This window comes from Syngnathus floridae, chromosome 1 (genome assembly GCF_059516105.1).
Source record: "Syngnathus floridae isolate MCC-2025c chromosome 1, RoL_Sflo_1.0, whole genome shotgun sequence".
In the NCBI taxonomy this organism is placed as follows: domain Eukaryota; kingdom Metazoa; phylum Chordata; class Actinopteri; order Syngnathiformes; family Syngnathidae; genus Syngnathus; species Syngnathus floridae.
The window spans coordinates 1801535-1822024 of NC_142413.1; the positions used below are offsets into that span (position 1 = coordinate 1801535).

Consider the following 20490-nt stretch of genomic DNA (forward strand, 5'->3'; position numbering starts at 1 on the left):
TATTATGTTTGCAAAGTGAAAGCACATTTGAATGGGTGAAATCTGCGTTGTTCGTTAACTCACTTCCCCCCCCCCCGGTCCAAAGTACAAGAATCGCTTTTTCCCCCTGCAGACAATGTGCTCTGTGGATGGTTGGAAGGAAAGGAGGAGGAGGAGGAGGAGGAGGCAGTGGGTGGGAGGGTCGAGAAGGAGGGGTGTGAGCATGTAATTACGTGGGTTCAAAAAAAAAAAGTTGGTCTGATTTGCTGGAATCGCGCACGCAGGAACGAAGGTGCGCCACATATGAAGCAGTGCGAGCTCAGGGCGCAACATCACGCGCGCACACACACACACGCGCGTGAAAACACACACACACACACGCTGCAGCTCCACTTTGACGTCTGCTGCATTTGTTGCTTTTTTCACCCCGTTCCGACAATCTTTCGGACTGCGAAAACAGAGGCAAAGTTGATGGATTTTCTCCGAGGGTTTCTTCTGGCTTGTTGCGGATGAGTACGGCTCGCGGTGCGGGAATGGCGCGATAAAAGTCACCAGCAACTCTTTTTTCCCCCCTTCTTCTCCCCGCTCACTTTGCTGTGCAGCCGACTCGTCATGTATTCTCCAATTTGTCTTACTCAGGTACGTATTGACTTTAAAAAAAAAAAGAATCAGTCACAAATGTCTTCTGGTTCTCTGTAAAAGTGTATTTAAAAAAAAAAGTGCCGTCCGCCAATAAGGTGCCAAGTGTTTCTAAATGTATATTTTTATTGACGGACGCCCCCTCCCTCCTCATGTGTGGAGATAAAGCCACTTTCACCGAGGAGATGAGGCTCCCGATAAGGTCCAACGAGACTGACTTTGACTGTTTATATTTTACTTGGCATTAAGTAAGTGATTGACTGAGATGTGGTTTAAGTTGTGCTTAAGAGGATTGTGCTTTTTATGGCCCCGGCTGAAGGACGGCGCCCCCCCCCCCCCTCCCCTCCCACCGCTCTAGCAATTTGTCGTTACAGGATTTGGATTTGTCATTAAAAAAAAATCAGATGATGTAGGAAAAATTGCAATTTAACACTATTGTTTTGTTTAAATAGGGGAAAAGGGGAAAAGGTAAAAGTCACTTTGCATTTTGCCAAGCAAGTACAAATGGCTTATTTAGCAAACTTTGTTCAAATAAAACAAGTCTTTTTTTCATTTTAACACAAGTGCAGTTAAACATAATTGTGGAATTTGTGATTTAAAAACAAACAAAACAAATCTTCCTAATAAGTCGCCGGTTGCAGTGTGAGACAAACATTCAACGACTGGCACGTTCATGCACTTGGATTATTATTATTACTATTATTATTATTTTACAGTACATAATTACATAAAAAGGGAGATGGTGGCTTAGTGTTTTTTTTTTTGCAGCATTTTCAATTATAGATTTCTCCAAAACATTTTCAAATTGTTTTGCGTACGACAAGAGAGCAGCCCCGTTTATATGTCAATTTATTGACACGCCGGAAACTTTGACCCGAGGTATGTGCTTCCAAATATTTTGCCAAGGTCGCCTTTTGTGGACATGAGACAAAAAGCAGAGTGGGCGGCCGAGCCTCTGAAGTTGAACGACTTGTTTTCTTTTAAGGTGGAACTTTGAAATTGTTCAATTTATTCGGGACGCAACGTTTTATATTTATGGCTGTGAATGTAAGTCAACATTTTTGCCGTTCCCAGAAGGGAAAAAAAAAAAAATGCGTGCATCGTGATGCAAGTTGAGGCTCCGGTTTTCATTTTCATGTTACAAAGCTTCATTATAGAAATTTTTTATCTTGTGTCCTTGAACTGACGTCTCGGGTATCCCCTCCCGCGCAGGATGAGTTCCATCCCTTCATCGAGGCCCTCCTGCCGCACGTCCGCGCCATCGCCTACACGTGGTTCAACCTGCAGGCCAGGAAGCGCAAGTACTTCAAGAAGCACGAGAAGCGGATGTCCAAGGACGAGGAACGTGCCGTCAAGGACGAGCTCCTCAGCGAGAAGGCCGAGGTCAAGCAGAAGTGGGCCTCGCGGCTGCTGGCCAAGCTACGCAAGGACATCCGGCAGGAGTACCGCGAGGACTTTGTGCTGAGTGTGACGGGCAAGAAGCACCCGTGCTGCGTGCTCTCCAACCCGGACCAGAAGGGCAAGATCCGCCGCATCGACTGCTTGCGGCAAGCCGACAAAGTCTGGCGCCTGGACCTGGTCATGGTCATCCTCTTCAAAGGCATCCCCCTGGAAAGTACGGATGGCGAGCGCCTGGTCAAGTCGCCGCATTGCACCAACCCAGCACTTTGCGTCCAGCCGCACCACATCACCGTCTCCGTCAAGGAGCTGGACTTGTTCCTCGCCTACTATGTCCAGGATCAAGGTAGGAACTCGCCTTACCTCGCAGCCGCTCCTTTGGGTCTCATGGTGTTTGTTGGGGGAAGGGGGGGGGGGGCTTCATTTAGAGCAAAAGCGTCAAACTCACTTTTGTCGCGGGCCGCATTGTTGTCATCGTTTCCATCATGACTGTCAAGATAAGGTCGTTTTGTAAAAATTGTTGAAATATTTTAAAAAGATGAACGGGAATTAAAACTGCTAGCAATTTCTCTATTTTTCAAAAGTGAAGACAATTTGTAATTTTAGTATTGACACATGAAGTGGATGCACTATTTGTCCTGGCGGGCTTCGTAAAATGAAGTGGCGGGCCGTATCTAGCTCCCGAGCTTTGAGTTTGACACCTATGATTTCCCCAAAAAGTCGACATGAGTGAAGGTGTCGTCCCCTTTTTTGGGTGCTCGATTGATGCACAACAGAAAATGACAAAGTTGATCTCCTTCACCCAATGCCGATCGTCTGAAAATGACCAGATCCGACCGTGACAACTTTCGCCGTTACCAAATAAAAATATCTGCGTATTAATTATTTCTCATTTACTGAATTGAATTTTTGACCAGATTCGCATTTTTGATTAGGGCAAGTGAATGAGGCGGTAAATGTGATTTGAAGAGATGCCCTCAACACTTGGTAGTGAGAATTATTTTTGGAGGTTGCCATCCGAGCCGTATGGAATTGATCAAATCCATATTTGATATTTCTTGAAAGTGTCACACGCTACATTGTCTTTTTGCACCTTTGCCCGCTTTTTTTTTTTTTTTTTTTTTTCCTGATGGCCCGGTCTATTCCGACAATGCTTGAGGACAGCATGGTTAAAAAACAACCCAAAAAAAAAACGGTTGCGAGGCTTTGTCATCATAGCCAAAGCCCCGTCCGGCGCCATTTTGTGTTTTGACTCGTAGCGGGCAAAGCAGAAGGCAGAGTGCGCCGGCAAGAACGGTTGCCACTGGCACCGAGTTGGCATCGGAGCCTCCTTTGTGTCTTTTGTGGGCCGATGCCAGCCGGGCGGGCAGGCGGCGCTTTCTCATTTTGCGCTTTGCATCTGCCGCAAGGTCCCACTTGAATAAGCAAAGCTCTCTTTTTTGCTCACCAACTAAAATGACCGCAGTGTTTTTGATTTGTCAATTGGAGGAGAATTTGTCAACGTTGGGACCGGCAATAGAACGACTGTGAATTCTCCAGATGACGGCATCACATGTCAATGTGGTCGTTTTATTTTAAAAAGTGCGTGTGGAATTTGGGGAATACGCTGATGTTGAGAATGTTGAGCCCCCCCAGATGTTGTTTGCTGACCTGACCTGAACACAATTGTTGGTGGAAACACGTGGCGCTCGCTCCATCTTTAGGGCCCCGGCCATGTTGTTTGTTAGCGTGCGCTGCGGCACCATTTTCTTTAGCGCCGTGCCAAGGAGGCGGGCGGGCTGCCTACCAAAGCGGCGGGCCGTTGGAGGTTTTCGGAGGTTGCCATCCAAGCTTCTTTGTCGCCCCAAGCATGTCTTTGATTCGTGGCTCGCAGTCCGCAATGTTTTTTTTTTTTCACACTCCTCGTTGTGGCATTCGTCGGCGTCTTGTGCGAAAACGCCAATATGCCACCTTCGTCCAGGGACACCGTGTGCCAGCTTTATTCTTTCAGAGAAGAGGCTACACGGGTGGACCCCGTGCATGGCGCACTGGGGAGAGGGAGGGGATGGGGGGGTTGCCATGATGTGTTGCGTGCCATTCATTGTGCCAACTGGCAGTTTCAATGCAGGCTTCTCTCTCACACTCACACACACACACACACACACACACACACACACACACGTACGACAATAATTGCTAACACAATTCTCTGAGCGTGAACTCCAGCCTATCACAGAGGATACGTTCCAGATGCACCTGCAACTGTTTAAAAAAAAAAAAAAAAAAATTAAAATTAAAATATGGACACCGTTTAAAGAAAAAAAAAAGTGTCAGCAAAAAAGTCAGGCGGACGCTGCCGTAAAACATCACAACCTCCCTCGTTCTTTGCGGAAATGGACGGATCGCTTGCGCGCACAACACATCTCGCGCCTTCTAACGAGACCCGGGCTTAACCTTTGGCCCCCGGGGGCCGTGACCCTTGCAAAGAGATACGGCGAGGTGTTTTGTGAAGTTTAAATGAGCACACGCACAAAAAAAAAAAAAAAAAAAAGTGGCGCATGATTGAAGTTGACCCCCGCGATGGTGGAAACCGCAACGTCCCAATTTCGGTGCGCGCCAAGCTAGCGGCCCGCCAAGCTAGCAGCCTGCCAAGCTAGCAGCCTTTGGTGTTCCTTTTGCCGAAACGGATGTTGCCAGCGTTGGGAACGCAACGAACGAGACATTAAAGTCGGAAGCTCGGGGTCGGGGGGGACTCGAGGCGTAGAGAAAAGCTTTTGCGAGTGAACCGCGCAACCCTGCACTCGCTCGACTTCCTTATTAGTATGCAAGGGAGCCTGCGGTGTGCGGCCACCTCGGTCTCGGAGCCGTAACCTATCGAACACGTTCCCTCAATGTAATCCACTTAGAAGGCCTTCCCAGCTCGGGCGCTTGCCTTATTGATTTCCGCTTCCCACTCGATGTCTTGCCAATCTCTTTTGCTCTTAACCCAGGAGCTATTTTGGTTTTCTTTCTTGCATGCGCTCTCCTCGGCCGCCTTTCATTGGCGGATGCTTGTGATCTTGTGCTCTTTTGTCAAACGCCATCCCCGGTTGCGGCGCGGCTCGCTGTGCGGCTTGTGTTATTAGCGGCGGGGTTTTGCTCCGGCAAATACCTCCAGGCTTAAATGGGCCCTTTCTCTCGCTCTTCTCTGCTGTGTACATAAACCTCCATGGAAACGAGGCAACTCGAGCAGAGGGCGCCGAGAAATGTGGGTGCTCTTTTTTTTTTTTTCCCTCTCCCTGGAAAATTTACAAGTCCTTCTTTTCCTCGACAACTGTGTGTTTAATTTGCACGTGCGCAAACGCCGTACGTGGCTTCTGACATTGTGCTGAAAAGGCTTTTCTCGTCCGCTTCAGCCGCTCGCCGCTTTTGCAGATTGTGTCAGGAGTCCACGGTTAAGATCTCAGCTAGCCCGCACTTTCCCAGGCTTTCGGGGAGGACCTCGAATGCATTTGAAATCCCCCCGAGGCCACTTGACTGGAGCCCCCCCCCCCCCCCCCGTGTCTGCCGGCCCGCCCAAATGAAGACAAATGGCCACATTCACCCCTAACCCAGGCATTAGACTGTACCTCACTGTCCTGCGTACAAAGGCTCTCCCTGCACCCCCTCGCCGTCATCTCTGCCGAGGCGGGGTGATGTTTGTCCCCAAGCGGGGCCGGCAGAAGTTCTCGCGTTCTGTTCTGAGCTAGAAGTACTGACACGGCAACTCCAGCACGACTCGACATGGGACTTGCTCTACCCGACTGAGTTTGACTCGCCGGAATTTCCGCCGCGGGAACGTAGAGCTTGAAACTGGAAGGGTGCTGTTAGGAAAAACACCCTCGAGGAGTCCTTGCAAAAGCCTTTTGGGCAACCAATGAAGGGAAGAAAAATGGCAAGGGGTAAGTTGAGTAGGTGGGGGAACTTTAGGCAGGGACAGACAGGCAGAGTGGTTGCCCAGGAGACCCTGACTTCTCTGTGCCCCCCCTCCCCATCACCACCCTCCCTGCTTTGTCCCATCAAAGTCCTTTCAGTGCAGACAGGGTCGATCATTGGCCCAGAGTGATGGTTGTCTCGTCTTTTGTGCGCCGGCCCTACAGTGTGGCCCGTCACCGCGACAACTCGACAACGCCCGAATGGAACAGAATCACAAATGTAGTTAGGGCGGGCTGCTTTTTGCATATTGGAAACCCGGGCAGGTTTTTGAAGCCACGCAAGTGATCTCGCACACGCGTCGGCGTCACTTTCCTAAAAACGGACTCCTCGGCATCTGTTTCTTGCCAGGCCGCAAATGTGAAAGTGTGAGCGCAATAAAAAGCGCGTTCCGCATTTACCCGGTCGGCTTTGTAATTAGGCTTCTGACATGTGCGCGAGCGGCCGTGCACCCAACAATTTCTGCAAAAGAAACACGCTGCTCCGAGCCAGGCTTAACATAACGGACTTCCTTGACGCCGATTTCTTTCATCATTTGGGGGATTTATTAGCAAATAGCTTAGCCTAGCTGTGTACGCTACTCGCTCATTCCACTGTTATTTATGTATAGTTTGGGTTTTTTTTCCTAAAAGCGCTTGTGGTCACAAGAGGCGTCCACCAACAAGGCGAGGAGCTCCCGCCGCCCGCTTGCGCTCCTTCAGGTGGCGGCGGCCGCGCGCATCCCGGCTGGACGTTTTCCCTCGGAACCTCTGGCTGTAAATGGAGCTTGCCATGTGTGTCTTGTTAAGGGCGGTTATGACAAATGGCAGCAGCTGTACAAACTAATCCCTGTGTAGCTTTCACACATGGCGCCCAATTAACAATGGACCAATGTGGGGCCCTAATCCACGGCGCAGCCAGGCTCTGGTCCTGTTTGCCGAGCCAACGCCGCCCCGGGAGACTCTCCCTCGCTCGATTCAGATGTGCGACGGATCTTTAGCCTAAAACTTTTTAGGTCCAGAAAATGTTCCAAGGACCCCCGCTTTTCACACCACAATTCTCGTCTTACCCTGGACGTGGCTTTCAAAGATACTTTTGTGAGCCTTTTGCGATCAGTCGCTTTGAATCACGTCCACACTTTCCGTCCGTCGTTGCCAACTAGTCCAAATGCTTCCGCTGAGCTCACGTGCGGGAAAAAAACCCGATACGCCTAAGTGTCGATGGCAGACGAGGCTGAGGCATACTTGATGAACATTTAGAGCAAAATGCCAAAACAATCTGAGAGAAAAAAAAACAACAGCACAAATGCGTTATGCAAAGAAGATGAAGCTCTTTTGTTATGATTCGGTTTGTCCTCATCCACTATACTGCGGACATTAAAATGGATGAAGTCAACGGTGAAGCTATTGATCGGTTGCAGGCAGATGCACTTTTCTTAATGTATTCGACGCAGCCAGCCGACTGATTAGATGGAAGGGAGCAGCGTAGGGGCCAGATGTATGCATACGCTGCAGTATATAGAGGACCTCACAAGGGCACAGAGCGGGCCTTGGTTGTCACGTGCGCTGCCTCGCTTACTCCCGTGCATCGTGCCTTCCTGGCGTTTTTGCCAACTGTCATGCAGAGAGGAACAAATTAGCTTCATGCTAACATATCAAGTAAAAGGCCATAACTTGCTAATAAAAATTAGCATTGGTGTCGCAGTGATTTTTAACCTTCATACTGTCGCAGCACCCATGTCAGAGAGGAACAAACTAGTTGTACTAAGTTCATTTTGGTTTTACTTGTTAATCACTTCACTGGTTCTTTTATCTCAAACAAATTATTTTAGGTTGCATTACCTGCTTGATGAAGGTGGAAGTACAAGCTGAAACATGTCAGGTAATGCAACCTAAAATAATTTGAGATAAAAGAACCAGTGACGTGAGGAACAAACTAGCTTAAGGTTAACATATCATGTCAAATGCCATAGACTGGCTAATGAAAATTAGCATTGATGTAACCTTCAAACAACTGTCGACAATTTGTTGCTGGCATAGCGTGATGAAAAGAACTAGCTTCATGCTAACACATAACTTGAAACGGCATGGAGTGGCTAAAGGAAATTAGCATCGATGTCACGGTGCTCGCAAACCTTCACACGACGCTCGCGGAGCGGTTAATGAATTGCGCGCGTGTGTTTATGCTAACCGTCGGTCGGGAGGAGCAACATTGTTTGTCTTCGGCGGTTGAACTTTCCCCCTTCGACGCCGTCTCGTACGCGGCAAACGCAGCCCGGGGCCGTACAAAGCTGGCCCTGTTTGAGAGCACGAGGGGGCCCGAAACAAAACCGACGCTTTCCCCTTATTCTGGCAATCAAAGCAATTTTATCTGCGATCAACATATTCTCACCCTGAGAGCGAGCGAGTGCAGAAGAATGCCCCATTGACTGATGCCGCCATCCTCCCTCCCCTTCTGCCCGTCTTCTGTACGTCTCAATACTTTGAGGGTCTGGGAGAGGGTTGGGGTTGGGGTTGGGGGGGGGGCGGGCAGCCGGGGGCCACATGCGTATGAGCCCGCCTGCATTGTTCAAGTAGCGAGCGTGTGCTCCCATGCTGGCAGCGCAAGGGTGGCGGGCCTGAAAAGACACAGCCGTCACCTGCCAGACTGCTGGAATGTTAATGCCGTGCCTCTGATAATTGGATTGCGGGCACACCGTCTATGAGGAATGGCCGGCTACTTTCCATCGTATTGTTCGCCTCAGTCGCTCTCGCTCTCAATAGGGCTCGTCTATGTTTAGACAAGCACTCACGTCTCAATAAAGTCTGTTTACTGTGTGTGTGCGCGTGACATAGAACGAGAGCGTGTGTCTTGGCCAGCGTGCATAGTCGTACAGTGCGCGTGTTTGTGCGTCGTGTTGCACGCACGCGCAAATACGGCGACGTTGTTCTCCCCCATAAAAAAAAGTTGGGGCTCTCGTTGGATGGGAAAGAGTGTGTGCGCACGCGCGCGAGGAGGGGCAAAGGTGTAGAGTCAGGCCGGGAGCCGTGACGCAGCGCTTTCCCCGCCGCTGGCCTCCCGCGCTATTTCCAACCGGGCTGCAGCGAGCGGCTCCAGCCAGCCACTTGAGCGCCTCCATTGCGCTGACCTAAATTCTTGGTGCTCACCTCACAAGACCCTTTTGCCGTCCTCCATCCAAATGTTTTTTTTTTTTTTTTTTCCACGGCGCTAACCCTAGCCCCCCTCCCCCCCGCCCCCTCCCTCCTGTACGCCATAAGCGTATGCTTTGTTTGCCTTCGAGTGTGTAAGCTGCGCAGCTCTGTAAAACAGCAGCAAAAGAAAGCAGCTGTAATCCTGCTGAGCCTCCCGGCCAGAAACAATGACAGACCGTTTTGTTTTTCTTTGGCTTTTGGCTTTTGGCACACCGACTTGTTCTGCGGTTAGATAAACAGCCCGTAATTGCGTTTCATCTGCGTTAAAAGTTACGCTGCTGCTTGGAAGAAGTACTTGAGTTGGGTCGCCTCTCGCGCCAATGCGAGCCACATCATTTGTCATTTAAGTTCATAAAAGCGCCCGGTATTAACATTTTAATGAAACTATTATTGAGTTACAATGAAATACCGAGTTGGGATGTCGGAGCTTTGAAATATGGCATTTGATTGAACGCAATTATAAAAGACTTGTGTTAACCGGCCGCAAATAGCGCCAAACACGGCAGCGGAGGACTTACTCATTGCCGCATTTTGTTGGCCTCAAGTATCAATGACTGGTCTCAGCTGCCTCTGCGAGTACCGATACCTTAAGATTGGGCCCGCTAATAACACCTGCTATGCTACCGGCCCATCCCCAATCAAATTATTCATAATGAATACAATATGAACACATTTGATGTTATGAAAAGACTTTTAGACTTAACATGTTTCTACAGAAATTTGATTTAAGAAACATTTATTGAAATGAGATTTAAACTAACCTCTTTGCATGGACATTTTAATCTATTTGATTTTCATTTTATTAAGCAATTGTTTGATTAATATAATTTTTCAAAAATGAAAGTACTTCACCCGCGCATTTTGCCAGCACAATATTTTAAAAATATTTTAAAAAGCGTTAAATGCGTTTATTATTCGACAATTTTCACTTTGTTTATAAAAAAAAAATTGATTATAAATGAAAATGAAAGAGGCGGCTCGGTGGCGCACTGGTTAGCATGTCCGCCTCACAGTTAGGAAGGTACGGGTTCGATTCCACCTCCGGCCCTCCCTGTGTGGAGTTTGCATGTTCTCCCCGGGCCCGCGTGGGTTTTCTCCGGGCACTCCGGTTTCCTCCCACATTCCAAAAACATGCTTGGTAGGCCGATTGAAGACTCCAAATTGTCCCTAGGTGTGAGTGTGAGTGCGATTGGTTGTCTGTCTCTGTGTGCCCTGCGATTGGCTGGCAACCAGTTCAGGGTGTCCCCCGCCTACTGCCCGATGACGGCTGGGATAGGCTCCAGCACGCCCGCGACCCCCGTGGGGACTAAGCGGTTCGGAAAATGGATGGACGGATGGATGAAAATGAAAGATGTTATTATTTTCCTAGCAAACTAGTATTTTTGGAGACACTAACTTTTTTTTGACTGTTTAAAAATGTAATGTTTGCCTTTTCCTGTGTGGATGATTTAACCCCAGGCCGTTTCCGACGGTTGCATTAATTCCCTAAAGGCATTTGATTGAATGAATACCAAACGCAACAACAACAAAAGTTTGCACTAACAATTCAAACAAATGAAATGTGACACTGTCACACACGCTTGGATGTGGCTCACGTTGAAAAGAGTAGCAAAAGAAGGTGACACCAAACGAGCCAATCTTCCCAACATGTTTGGGGCAGACGTGCGTGCGCCTCACACCCGACTCGCCCACCACCTGTATAAACAAGCGCGCTATTGCGAAACACCCCCCCCCCCCCCCCTTGTTGTCAAAATGAGGTCAGCAAATTGTATTACTGGCTCGGGGTCTGATTCTGCTCGACTTTGGAGCCTCGCCGAGCATCACTTTTGGTCGTGGCGATGACACAATATGGGACATCGCTCCATTCACATATGTAGTCTTTACTCGATGACGTGGTTGCACCCTCTCGCTAGCTATTTGGGATTGGTTTGGGGAGAAGATCATTACAGTGACTGCTGGTTTGAATGAAAAGGCTGTATATTTTGATAGTAAAACTGGCAGCAACACATCTAAATGCATGAAAAGACTCTTCAAACAAGTCACCCACATAGTCTCTCAAATTAGAGGTCAAGTGTGCTTGCTTCGAGGCATTTACAGTTGAACTTGAATGTCATTTTGATGAGTCAAACATGGTGAGCCTTAGCGTTTGTAGACATCACGCAGTCGTTTGTGTGTGTTGTTTTTATTTATTTTGATTTTAGTTGTAAAACTCAATGGGTTGCTCCGAGCTGCTCTAATCTTGGGGACACCCAACATGTATTCGGATTTTTTTTTTTTTACAGTTTCGAGTATCGAGTCGCGTAACAAGTATGTAATATTTCCTACAGTGTTATTTATGACAAGACGTGTTTAGAGTAAGGCGTGACCGATGCATCAATCGGCCGATTTCTGTTAATTCTCAGAATCGGCATTGATCTGAAAAAAAAGACCCAACATATCCATTCCTAGTATAGAGGCACAGGCGGAAGCACATGATTTTTTTTCCAGACTCGAAGCAGTACAACATTTGTTATGGTTGGGCACCGCAAAATTCAAATCTCATGGTAGTCCTATAAAGCGGGCTGCCTTTAACTGCATGGCCGTTCCCCCTTTTTCGCGTAAGGCTGCACGGACCATATGTGTCGGCAGACCGCAAAAACTGAAGCCATTACTCGGAGGGCCCGCTCTCGTCAAATTGGAAGCAGGAGTCTGGAACGGCGGCGGCGGCGGCGCTGGCGGAAGCTCGTTTTGGCTGCGGCTATGTGGACGGGGGTTGGGACGGGGGGGTTCCCCGTCGGATGCTTGAGCACAGCTGATTCGTTGACGGTGGCGGGCGAGGCTACGGATGGCCGATGTCTTGTTGTCCCGCTGTTGACACTGTGTGGTTTTGTCAGCTTGGAAAGCAACCGCAGGCTGTTAACGACAGACTCGACATGTGGAAGGGGGGAGAAAAAAAACAAAACAAAAAACACCAACCGGTGATGCCCGACCCATTCTGTAATTCCTCTTTGGGGGGGAAAAAAAGTTATGTTATTTGTTATTTTTTTCTTATTAATGGGCTGATAAATCTGTTATCAAAATTGTAAAAATATTCTGCCAAATATTGGCAACGGCATCAGCCTAAAAAAAAAAAAAAATCGCCAGCCTGAATACGGAAAGTGCAGAGGCAGCTTTTTCAGGACTTTACGGCAAATGATGACCGGCGATAAAATCAGCGGCCACTTTCCCCGGGCCGGCACGACGACGCGGCTTCCACGAGCTCGCCTCGACTGTCCCTCGCAGCGCCGATCGCGCGCTGTTTACATATTCGGCCGAGCGCCGTGTCAGAGATAAAGCGGGTCCGATGCTTATCCACCGTCCGCATTGTAGAAAGCACTCCAACATAATGTAAACCAAACGCCGCCGCTGCGCCTTCAAGTCTCAAGTGGCAGTCGTGCAGGGCGCTTTGAGACCCCACCCCCCGTTCCAAGAATCAAACCTTTTGCGCAATTTCTTCTTCGGCCGCGTCAGCAAGGGACGAGTGTTCGATTGGTAATGTGATTCATGATTCGCGAGTCGAGGGGAGCGCATCTCGGAGGACTTGCCAGCTTTAATTGCCCCGTCACTCCTCCACATCCAGCGCTGACTTAACTGCACTTAACAAAATGAAGAAAATTACAAGTCGTGAATTTAAATTGACAGCACAACTTTGCCTTATAAATGCCCCCACTAGCTTCATGCTAACTCATAATGGAAAAAGCCATCAACAGACTCACACTTAGCATTGATTGTTTCGATTTTAGGATCCGGTCGTGAAAGTATTCTTCTCGGTTTGTCCCTGCACAACTCTACAACACTGCCCCCAGTGGCCAGGACTGGCACTTCAGAAGTAGGATCGCATCTCGATGCCCAAACTGTTTTTACTCGGGTTGAGCAAACGACGTTTTTCTTCAATATTGTGATTGAAGGCATTTTCAAGAGTCTCCTTCCTTTGTATTTAGATTTTATTTTCCAACCAGATGAATCAAATTGTCGTACAATCAACAACACCAGCTCGATTATGCCTAAATGTTTACGTACGGCATGCTGATAACGTATAAGGATTGCACGGGGGGGCGTCGGTTAGCGGCCGTTTCCCCAAAGGCACCCTTCGAACTTGACGGTTGAAATCCCGACCGCAGTATAGGCGTGTTGCGAAATGCAGCCAGGCCTTTGTGTGCCTGTGCCGCACCCAAGTTTTGTGAAGCGTCGATGCCCGAGGTGACGCTGCAGTCTATACGTGCGAGGTGCACGCTTTCGCAAAGCTGGGCGAGCGTCGCCGGGGTTAACTTAGGCAAATGAGCGCCGCTCAGTCAGGTTGGGCCGGTTTGCAGCCTCAGATGCTCCTCGGCAAAAGCGGAGGCCGTCCCCTCGGCTCGGCCGTCCCCTCGGCTCGGCCGTCCCCTCGGCTCGGCCGTCCCCTCGGCTCGGCCGTCTCGCTCGCAGACCGCCGTAAATCACAAACTAATCCACCGAGTGCGGTTTGTCAGCTTTACATCGGCGACGGCGTCTCGGGTGATGTCTTTGATGCTCTTTTGCTAGCGTTCCTATAGGCTTGCTCGCCGCCGCGCCTTGACCCCGCGGGGTTGGACGGACTGTTTCCCGCCGTTTGCATGAAAGCGGCTCTAATCAGCGGCAAAAGCAGAGAAGTGGCTCGTTTATGAGCTGCTAATGGTCTGCTAACTCTTGAGGAAAGGCAAAGTGAGCGCTTTGTGTGTTTACTGCTCGTTGCCCTTTGACCTCTCTTCCGCCAAGTCACGTTGAAGTTCAGACCCGGACGGCCCGAACCGCGCCGCACTTGAGGCGATTGTCGTTTCGCTGTTTGCACTTTTTGAGTGCTACGATGTCGAGCGAGCGCACGGGAATGGATTTCGAGACGCCGGTGACCTCTGACCTGTGTTTGGACACGGCGTGAAAAGCAGAAGCGTGCGTTCCATTAGCTCTGTTGTGTCGCCGCTCAAACGCGCAGCGGATAAAACGCGAGGTGATTTAGTGGCTCTCGCCACAATGCGCCCCGCTTCCTACCTTTGTGTGGGCCGAGGGCCGGGGTGGGGGCGGGTAGCGGATACGCGGCTGGGATTCTGGCAGGCTCAGAGGAGGGAAGGAAGCCCGGTGTCAAAGGCGATGGCTCGCCGCCGCTGTTATCTGAGCAACAGACACTCGCTGTCGGCCGCCGAGAGGAGCGGGCCCAAAAAAAATGCTGGATGCCGCGAGGCGAATGTTTCGGGGGGAGGAGGGGGGCCGGGAGAGAACTCGGTTGGTAAAAAACGTTGCGTGTGGAAGGGAGCGCCATGCATGCCTTGTTTCTCCCGCTCCTCTCGGCACAGGCCTCTCCTGTAACCTTCAGAGAAGCCCACGCAGGCCCCAAGTTCAACGAGTGCATGAGGCATATTTTCGCTGAGCATGCTTGGACCGCCCCCTGCTAAACCTCCCGACCCCCCCCTACACTAGCACCCCTCCCTCCTTTCCATACATACAGTTTTTTTTTTTTTTTTTTTTTATCTCCCCCTTCGCCGAAAGAGGACTCCCTGTAGGCCTCTCCTTTCACAGTGCCTGCAAAGGAAATACATTACGTGTAAAAAGAATTCCATATGCGGTCATATGATCTGTGTAATTCGCGCTCAACCGATTTAAAAAAAAAAGTCTGCACATTTGAAGAGGCCTGCACTGGTTTTCCTTCCCAAAAAAAGGAAATGTAACAATGTCCGTTTTGTGGAGTCGGAAAAGCAGGCTAGCTTAAGCGGCCTGATGAGGGAGCAGCTTACAGGTGACTTGATTTGGGGGAAAAAAAAAAAAAAGCTCCAGTGGTGCTCTACTTGCTCATCTCTGGGTTTTAAGTCCGATGTACTACTTTCCTATGGGATGTTTTTAGACGCCATCTGGCTTCTGCCAATCAATGTGTTCTTTTTATCCGGCGGACCTTAGTAAGTGGCGCCCGCCCGTAGCACGAGTGTGAGGCTTGATGTCAGAATTAAAAAAACACAACTTTTTTTTTTTTTTTTTGCTCTAAGTATCTTTCGCGGGCATTGGCGGCCTTCACAAGTATCCGATACCGGTACCGGCCGGATATCAGTACGGGTACTGGCCCATTCCTCGTATTTACAATAAACCCTCGATGGAAAAAACAGCGAGTCCGACAGCCATCTTTTCTGTTCAAACTGCAAAAGTGAGCACACCCCAAAGCGACAACGTCCCGCATTGGGCCAAGCCAAGCCCTCGGGAGTAGCGAGGACGGAGTGTGTCGAGATGGCTGATGCAGCAAGATGGAAAAAGAAGGAAACCTCAACGGGGTGTTTTCCTTGCACCTGCGGCTCGGTGGGCTTCCCTCGGCGTAATGGCGGGAATACATCTGTTGCCAGTGTCGCCGCTCTCTTTTCATGCTTGTAATGACACACTCAAGTCTGCGGTCGAGTTCTCCCACTTCCAGGCGAGCCGTGCCAGCAAAATCATCGGAGCCAGTGCAAGCGTGCACGCGCTTTGTTTTCTTTGTGCGTTTGAGGCCGAGCGGCATTCGGAGATGTGCCGTCGCACATGGCGCCCGCTAGCGCGGCTGCTCGGTAGGAAACTCCGTCAAGTCCGACCGCGGATTATTTTCCCGCTAAATCCCATTTTGGATCGGAATCGATTCAGACCTTTATAAATTCCATTCTCCATTCATTCGAGTCTTTTTTTTTTTTTAAAAAGTCAAGACCAAAATGTTTCGAGAATTCAGTCCTTTTATTATTATGATTTTTGTTGATCGTTTTTCACAGAATGAAATATCAATTGCGGTTTTGCAATTCAATCGGGATGGGCAAGTCGAAGCATGTTTGTTTTCATAACATGACAACTTGTCGTACCTTTGTGACTTTTTCTCTCAAACGGGCAAAATCGAAAGGCGACGCGCTCCGTTTCATCGGAGTTTGGATATTTGCATGTATCGATGCTTCACTTCTTTTCCCGAGGGTTCGTTGACGTCCGGCCGGCCGGGCGGGGCCTGTGAGAAAGCCCGAACGTCACATCTGTGCTCCAAACAATGAGCGCCTCAGTACTTGGAGCTCCACAAACAATTAGCTTTGTCGCCGTGTAATTGACTGGCAGGGACTGGCTGGCATTTACATTGGCCCGCTGTTGCCACCCTGCCATTCAGTTGGCAGGAGTGGGGGGGGGGGGCTCAGCACAAAGAATGAGTCCATACAGGGTTTTGGGAGTTCGGTCGCGTCTCGGAGACACTCGCTTTCTTCCCGTGGTGGCAAACCTCCAAGAAGGAGGGAGGAGAGAAGTGAGCAGACTTTGGAGTGAATTATGCATGCGTGGGAAGGGGAGCGAGCAAGGCGGGCGGGGGGCGAAAGGGGGGCGTGCGACGGGAGGCCGGACGGGATGACCAATGGCATTCGGTGGCCGTCTCCCTCCTCCTTCCGCACCGGGAGCAGTCTGGGAGTGAGCCGCCATAGGCTAATGAGGTGACACTCAGCGTCTGGAGAGCAGCCAAAACAGTCCATTAACTCCTCGCCACTAGTTAAGAGGAGACCAAGGAGAGAGGAGAGGTGGCCGCGGGCAGGAGAAAAGACGACCAGGGGGCGAGCGGAGCCAGCTAGCCAAGGGCTCTCAAGTCTTCTGGGCTGCTTCTTCGCCACTTTTGTACTTGTTGTGAATGAAGCGGCGGGGTGGCTGCCCCTCCCAAAAGTGTCAATGGTAATTCCCGGATTGCCGTCACGCTAAATTGCCGATTCTTCAAATCAACTTTTCTTATGCGCCAAAACATCCCACTTTGCAAATAAATGCAAGTACCGTCTTCCCCCAAAAGTTTTTTCTCGACAATACTGATTAGAATACAATTGAAATGATTTTTTTTTCTAATTTTTCTATTCTGATGAATAGAATTGCGGGTTGACTCGGGCCAAATGGATATTCCGAAGCCGATATGTGGCAGGAGAAGATTCTGACTGGCAATTAGTGTTTGAAAATATATCATGTTACTTATTTTTTGGTCACTTCCAACAATATAACAAAACAGGATGTTAGTTGAGCAGAACGGTTGATAGTCCGTTTGTTTAACTTCACAACAGAGGGAGATTTCAGCAAATAATTGACACTTTGCAGGGGTGGCAGCAAATTTTTCATCTGTGCAAAAAAGACAAAATTGAATAAAAAAAAAAGAATATTGGCCAATTAAATTGGCCAGCCAATTATGCAAGTGCCATGACAAACCAACGCAGCAGAAAAACGAATCTTAGCAGGCAGAACGAGGTCATCTCCGACAATTAAATTGGACAATATTGGCTCTTTTAAAATTGGCAAAAATGTAAATTTTTAAAAAAAAATACTTATAAACACACTATATCCAAAGACAACAATAATGACATGCAAACATTCCCCTAAAAAATTCAACAGATTTATTTTGCTTTTCTATCGGCAATTAAAATGGTCAAAAGTTTTAAAATTTTTGAATTTTTTTTTCTCCGCTTAGTGACCAAAAAAGAAATCATTTAATTTGTCTTTTTTTTTTTTTTTAAATGGACCAACTAATCGGGTGTCAGAATTTCATTGAACTAAATATCAGAATCAATATCAGGTCAGGCCTAATTAATTAAAGCCTTCACTGTATAGGTTGGAAAAATCTCAGCGCTCAGCACAAAAAGTAAAGTATCAGAACAAGTGGATACACCAAGACGAAGACCCAGACGGTCTGAAGTCTTTCAGGATGTCAGGGTGGGGGGTATTTCTGCAGTTTTGTAGTTGTGAATGAAGCAGCGGGGCGGCTGGCCACGGGGGAGGTGGGGTGGGGGGATGTCGTCCCGAGATGAGGGGGCGTCTTCTGCACGAGCGTTCGCTGTGGGCGATTATGCTCAGTGGAGGCATTCCATTAGGGACGCCGCCATGAAGAGGAGGTGAGCACGGAGGCCGCCGGTGCATGAGGACAAGGCAGAGAGATGCAGAGAAAAGCCCCCCCAGTCGGGCAGACAGACCTTTGACAGAGGAGCTCTGTGAGTCGCCGCTTTCATCTGGGCAACCCCCCCGTACAGTTGGATAATTATGAGACAAATGCGGCGGACCCCCGCCGCTTGAGTGGCAATGGGCATGGGAGGCCGGGAACATAGAGAAACAGGGGGGGGGGGGCAATGTGCTGCGTTTCGGGGGGGTGGGAAATTATTTCCCCGACTCTCCTCTGTCCTGAGCGGGACACGTTTGCAATCCAAAATTGTGTGCTTTGTGAAAACAGAGAGCGATAAGATCATTCAAAACCATGTCACTTATTTTGCAGTTCATGCTGCAGGGGGCGCGCTACTAATGCGCAGTTTTCGGACAAACCGAGAATAAACCACTACTACGATATGAGTAATTATTTTTCCTTGAGGGTAAAGAAGGTCTTCTGCGAGTATTGTTCTAAGGATTCTAAATCTGAAACTATTGATGATGACGTGTTAGCATGTCAACAGCATTAAGTTAGCGGCGGGTGATTGGTCTTAAGGCAACAAACACAGTTTGGTTCTTTTAAATATACAATGTGGCATTCTCTAGTTTAGCACCCAACCCGTATGGATTATTTTTTTTAGGAAAATGTCAATTCCAAGATTTAGCAGAATAAAATGACAATAACTGAGTAATTGTCCCTTTAATTAAAGAATATATATGATAAAATAAAATAATTTGTGTTTTAGTCCCTGACTCCTTACAATACAGATTTGAATTACATTTGACCGTTTCTAATGATTTGTCCTTTAGTAATTGTTGAACAACAGAGAGAAAAATCAGCAGATATCAGCAGATTTCCTTATTTCTTATGTGTTCATGTCTCTCCAAAAAACAACAACAATTGGTTAATTTTTGCACTGCAAAGGCGAGGCAAAAATTGTCAGCATTTTTTGAAGGAGGTGCTTGAATGTTGTTGTTACCTATTTTGGAATGTATTTATGGGGGGGGAATCCACCCAAAAAACATCCAATTCTTGTGCTGGCAAGTTAAAGCAAACATTTTAATTTTTTGAGGGGGTCATCATATTACAAAAATCCATTCATCAGGTCACTCATAGCTCTAGGCAGCATCGTATCACTAATATTAATAAATGAACATCCAACTCTATTCTTAGTTAGCGAGTTCATGATTTCAAGAGGAAAAAAAAGATTGAAAAAAAAAAATTCCGATAAAGCGAGAGGAAAAGAGCACGCTCTGAGAAAATGCGGCAGGGTGGTAGGAGACATGTTGGCCACTTTGTGTGCGTCGCCGCGGGATGCTGCCGAGCCGCCGGCAGGCCTCGCTTGCTTGTTTGACATCTGCGAAGTCGGCCTGGTCAGCACTTAAATCATTACAAGTGTTTAAGATATTGCTGGAGTTTCTTATCAAATTAAATCATTGCATAGTAAATGCAAACAACAAGGGCAAAAATAAACAACTCTATCCTTTGAGAAAATGGTATGGCTTAAGTCACCAAAATGCATTCCATGGCTGACTGAACGATTTAACGCGACCCGAGCTTCGTTTCTTCCTTCTGCAGCCTCGCTCTGTCACGAACACCAACGGCGGCCATTTTGTGCCATTCATTCGGGCGCATGTATTCAAAAGTAGCTTGTTTTTTGTGCGTGTTGTGTGCGTGTGTGTGCATGTGTGTGTATATACCCCCATCTCCATAGAGTTCTTTTGCGCTGCCACACACACACACACACACACACACGAGTCTGCGTAGGGGAGGAGCTTGGCACCCACACGTCCATGCGACAGAGGGGAGGGCGGGCGCGCTCCACCGAGGGGGTTGGGCATCGCCAGTTGGCAGGCCTGGCACACAATGGCTGGCACGACACGCCGGGCTTCCGAGGTGCCTTGGACCGGCTCCTTTTGTTCACCTCGTTCGGGGTTGCAGCTCATCCCGATCAAGGCCTCGCTTTGTTTAGACAACAAAGCGGCAGGGAGGGCGAGAAGTGCGACCCAAACACAGACAAAGGGCGTCCAAATAGACAAAAAATAAATAATTATATTCAGTGTGTGTGTATGTGTGTGTGTGTGTGTGTGTGTGTGTGTATATATGTGTGTGTGTGTATATATATATATATATATATATATATATATATATATATATATATATATATATATATATATATATATATATGTGTGTATGTGTATATGTATATACATATATATGTATACACACACACACACATATACACACACATTGGTATACACACACACACACACATATATATATATATATATATATATATATATATATATATATATATATATACACACACACCCAGACACATAAACTAAATCAATACATTGTGAAACTTTTTTTTTTTTTCATTTCTCCGAAAATCTTAACAGGTAGGTGCGGTTCTTAACTTGTTAACACTTTGACTTGTTCAACCCAATTGCAAATCCTCCCCTGCTATGTTCTGTCCGA

At 48.2% G+C, this 20490-nt stretch overlaps 1 protein-coding gene across 9 annotated transcripts in view; it reads left to right on the top strand.

Annotated features, from left to right (window-relative positions):
• Window positions 1-20490, top strand: part of LOC148403245 (nuclear factor 1 B-type-like) — a 44353-nt gene that overhangs the window by 333 nt on the left and 23530 nt on the right. For 6 of the 9 annotated variants that reach the window (XM_088373365.1, XM_088373424.1, XM_088373380.1 and 3 more), the window contains exons 1-2: window positions 217-618; window positions 1831-2362. In XM_088373365.1, the coding sequence (XP_088229491.1) occupies window positions 592-618; window positions 1831-2362 (559 nt within the window). In that variant the 5' untranslated portion in view covers window positions 217-591. Of the gene's footprint in view, window positions 1-215; window positions 619-1830; window positions 2363-20490 lie in introns of those variants that run through there. The other 3 variants (XM_088373374.1, XM_088373416.1, XM_088373388.1) reach the window with 3 other exon arrangements.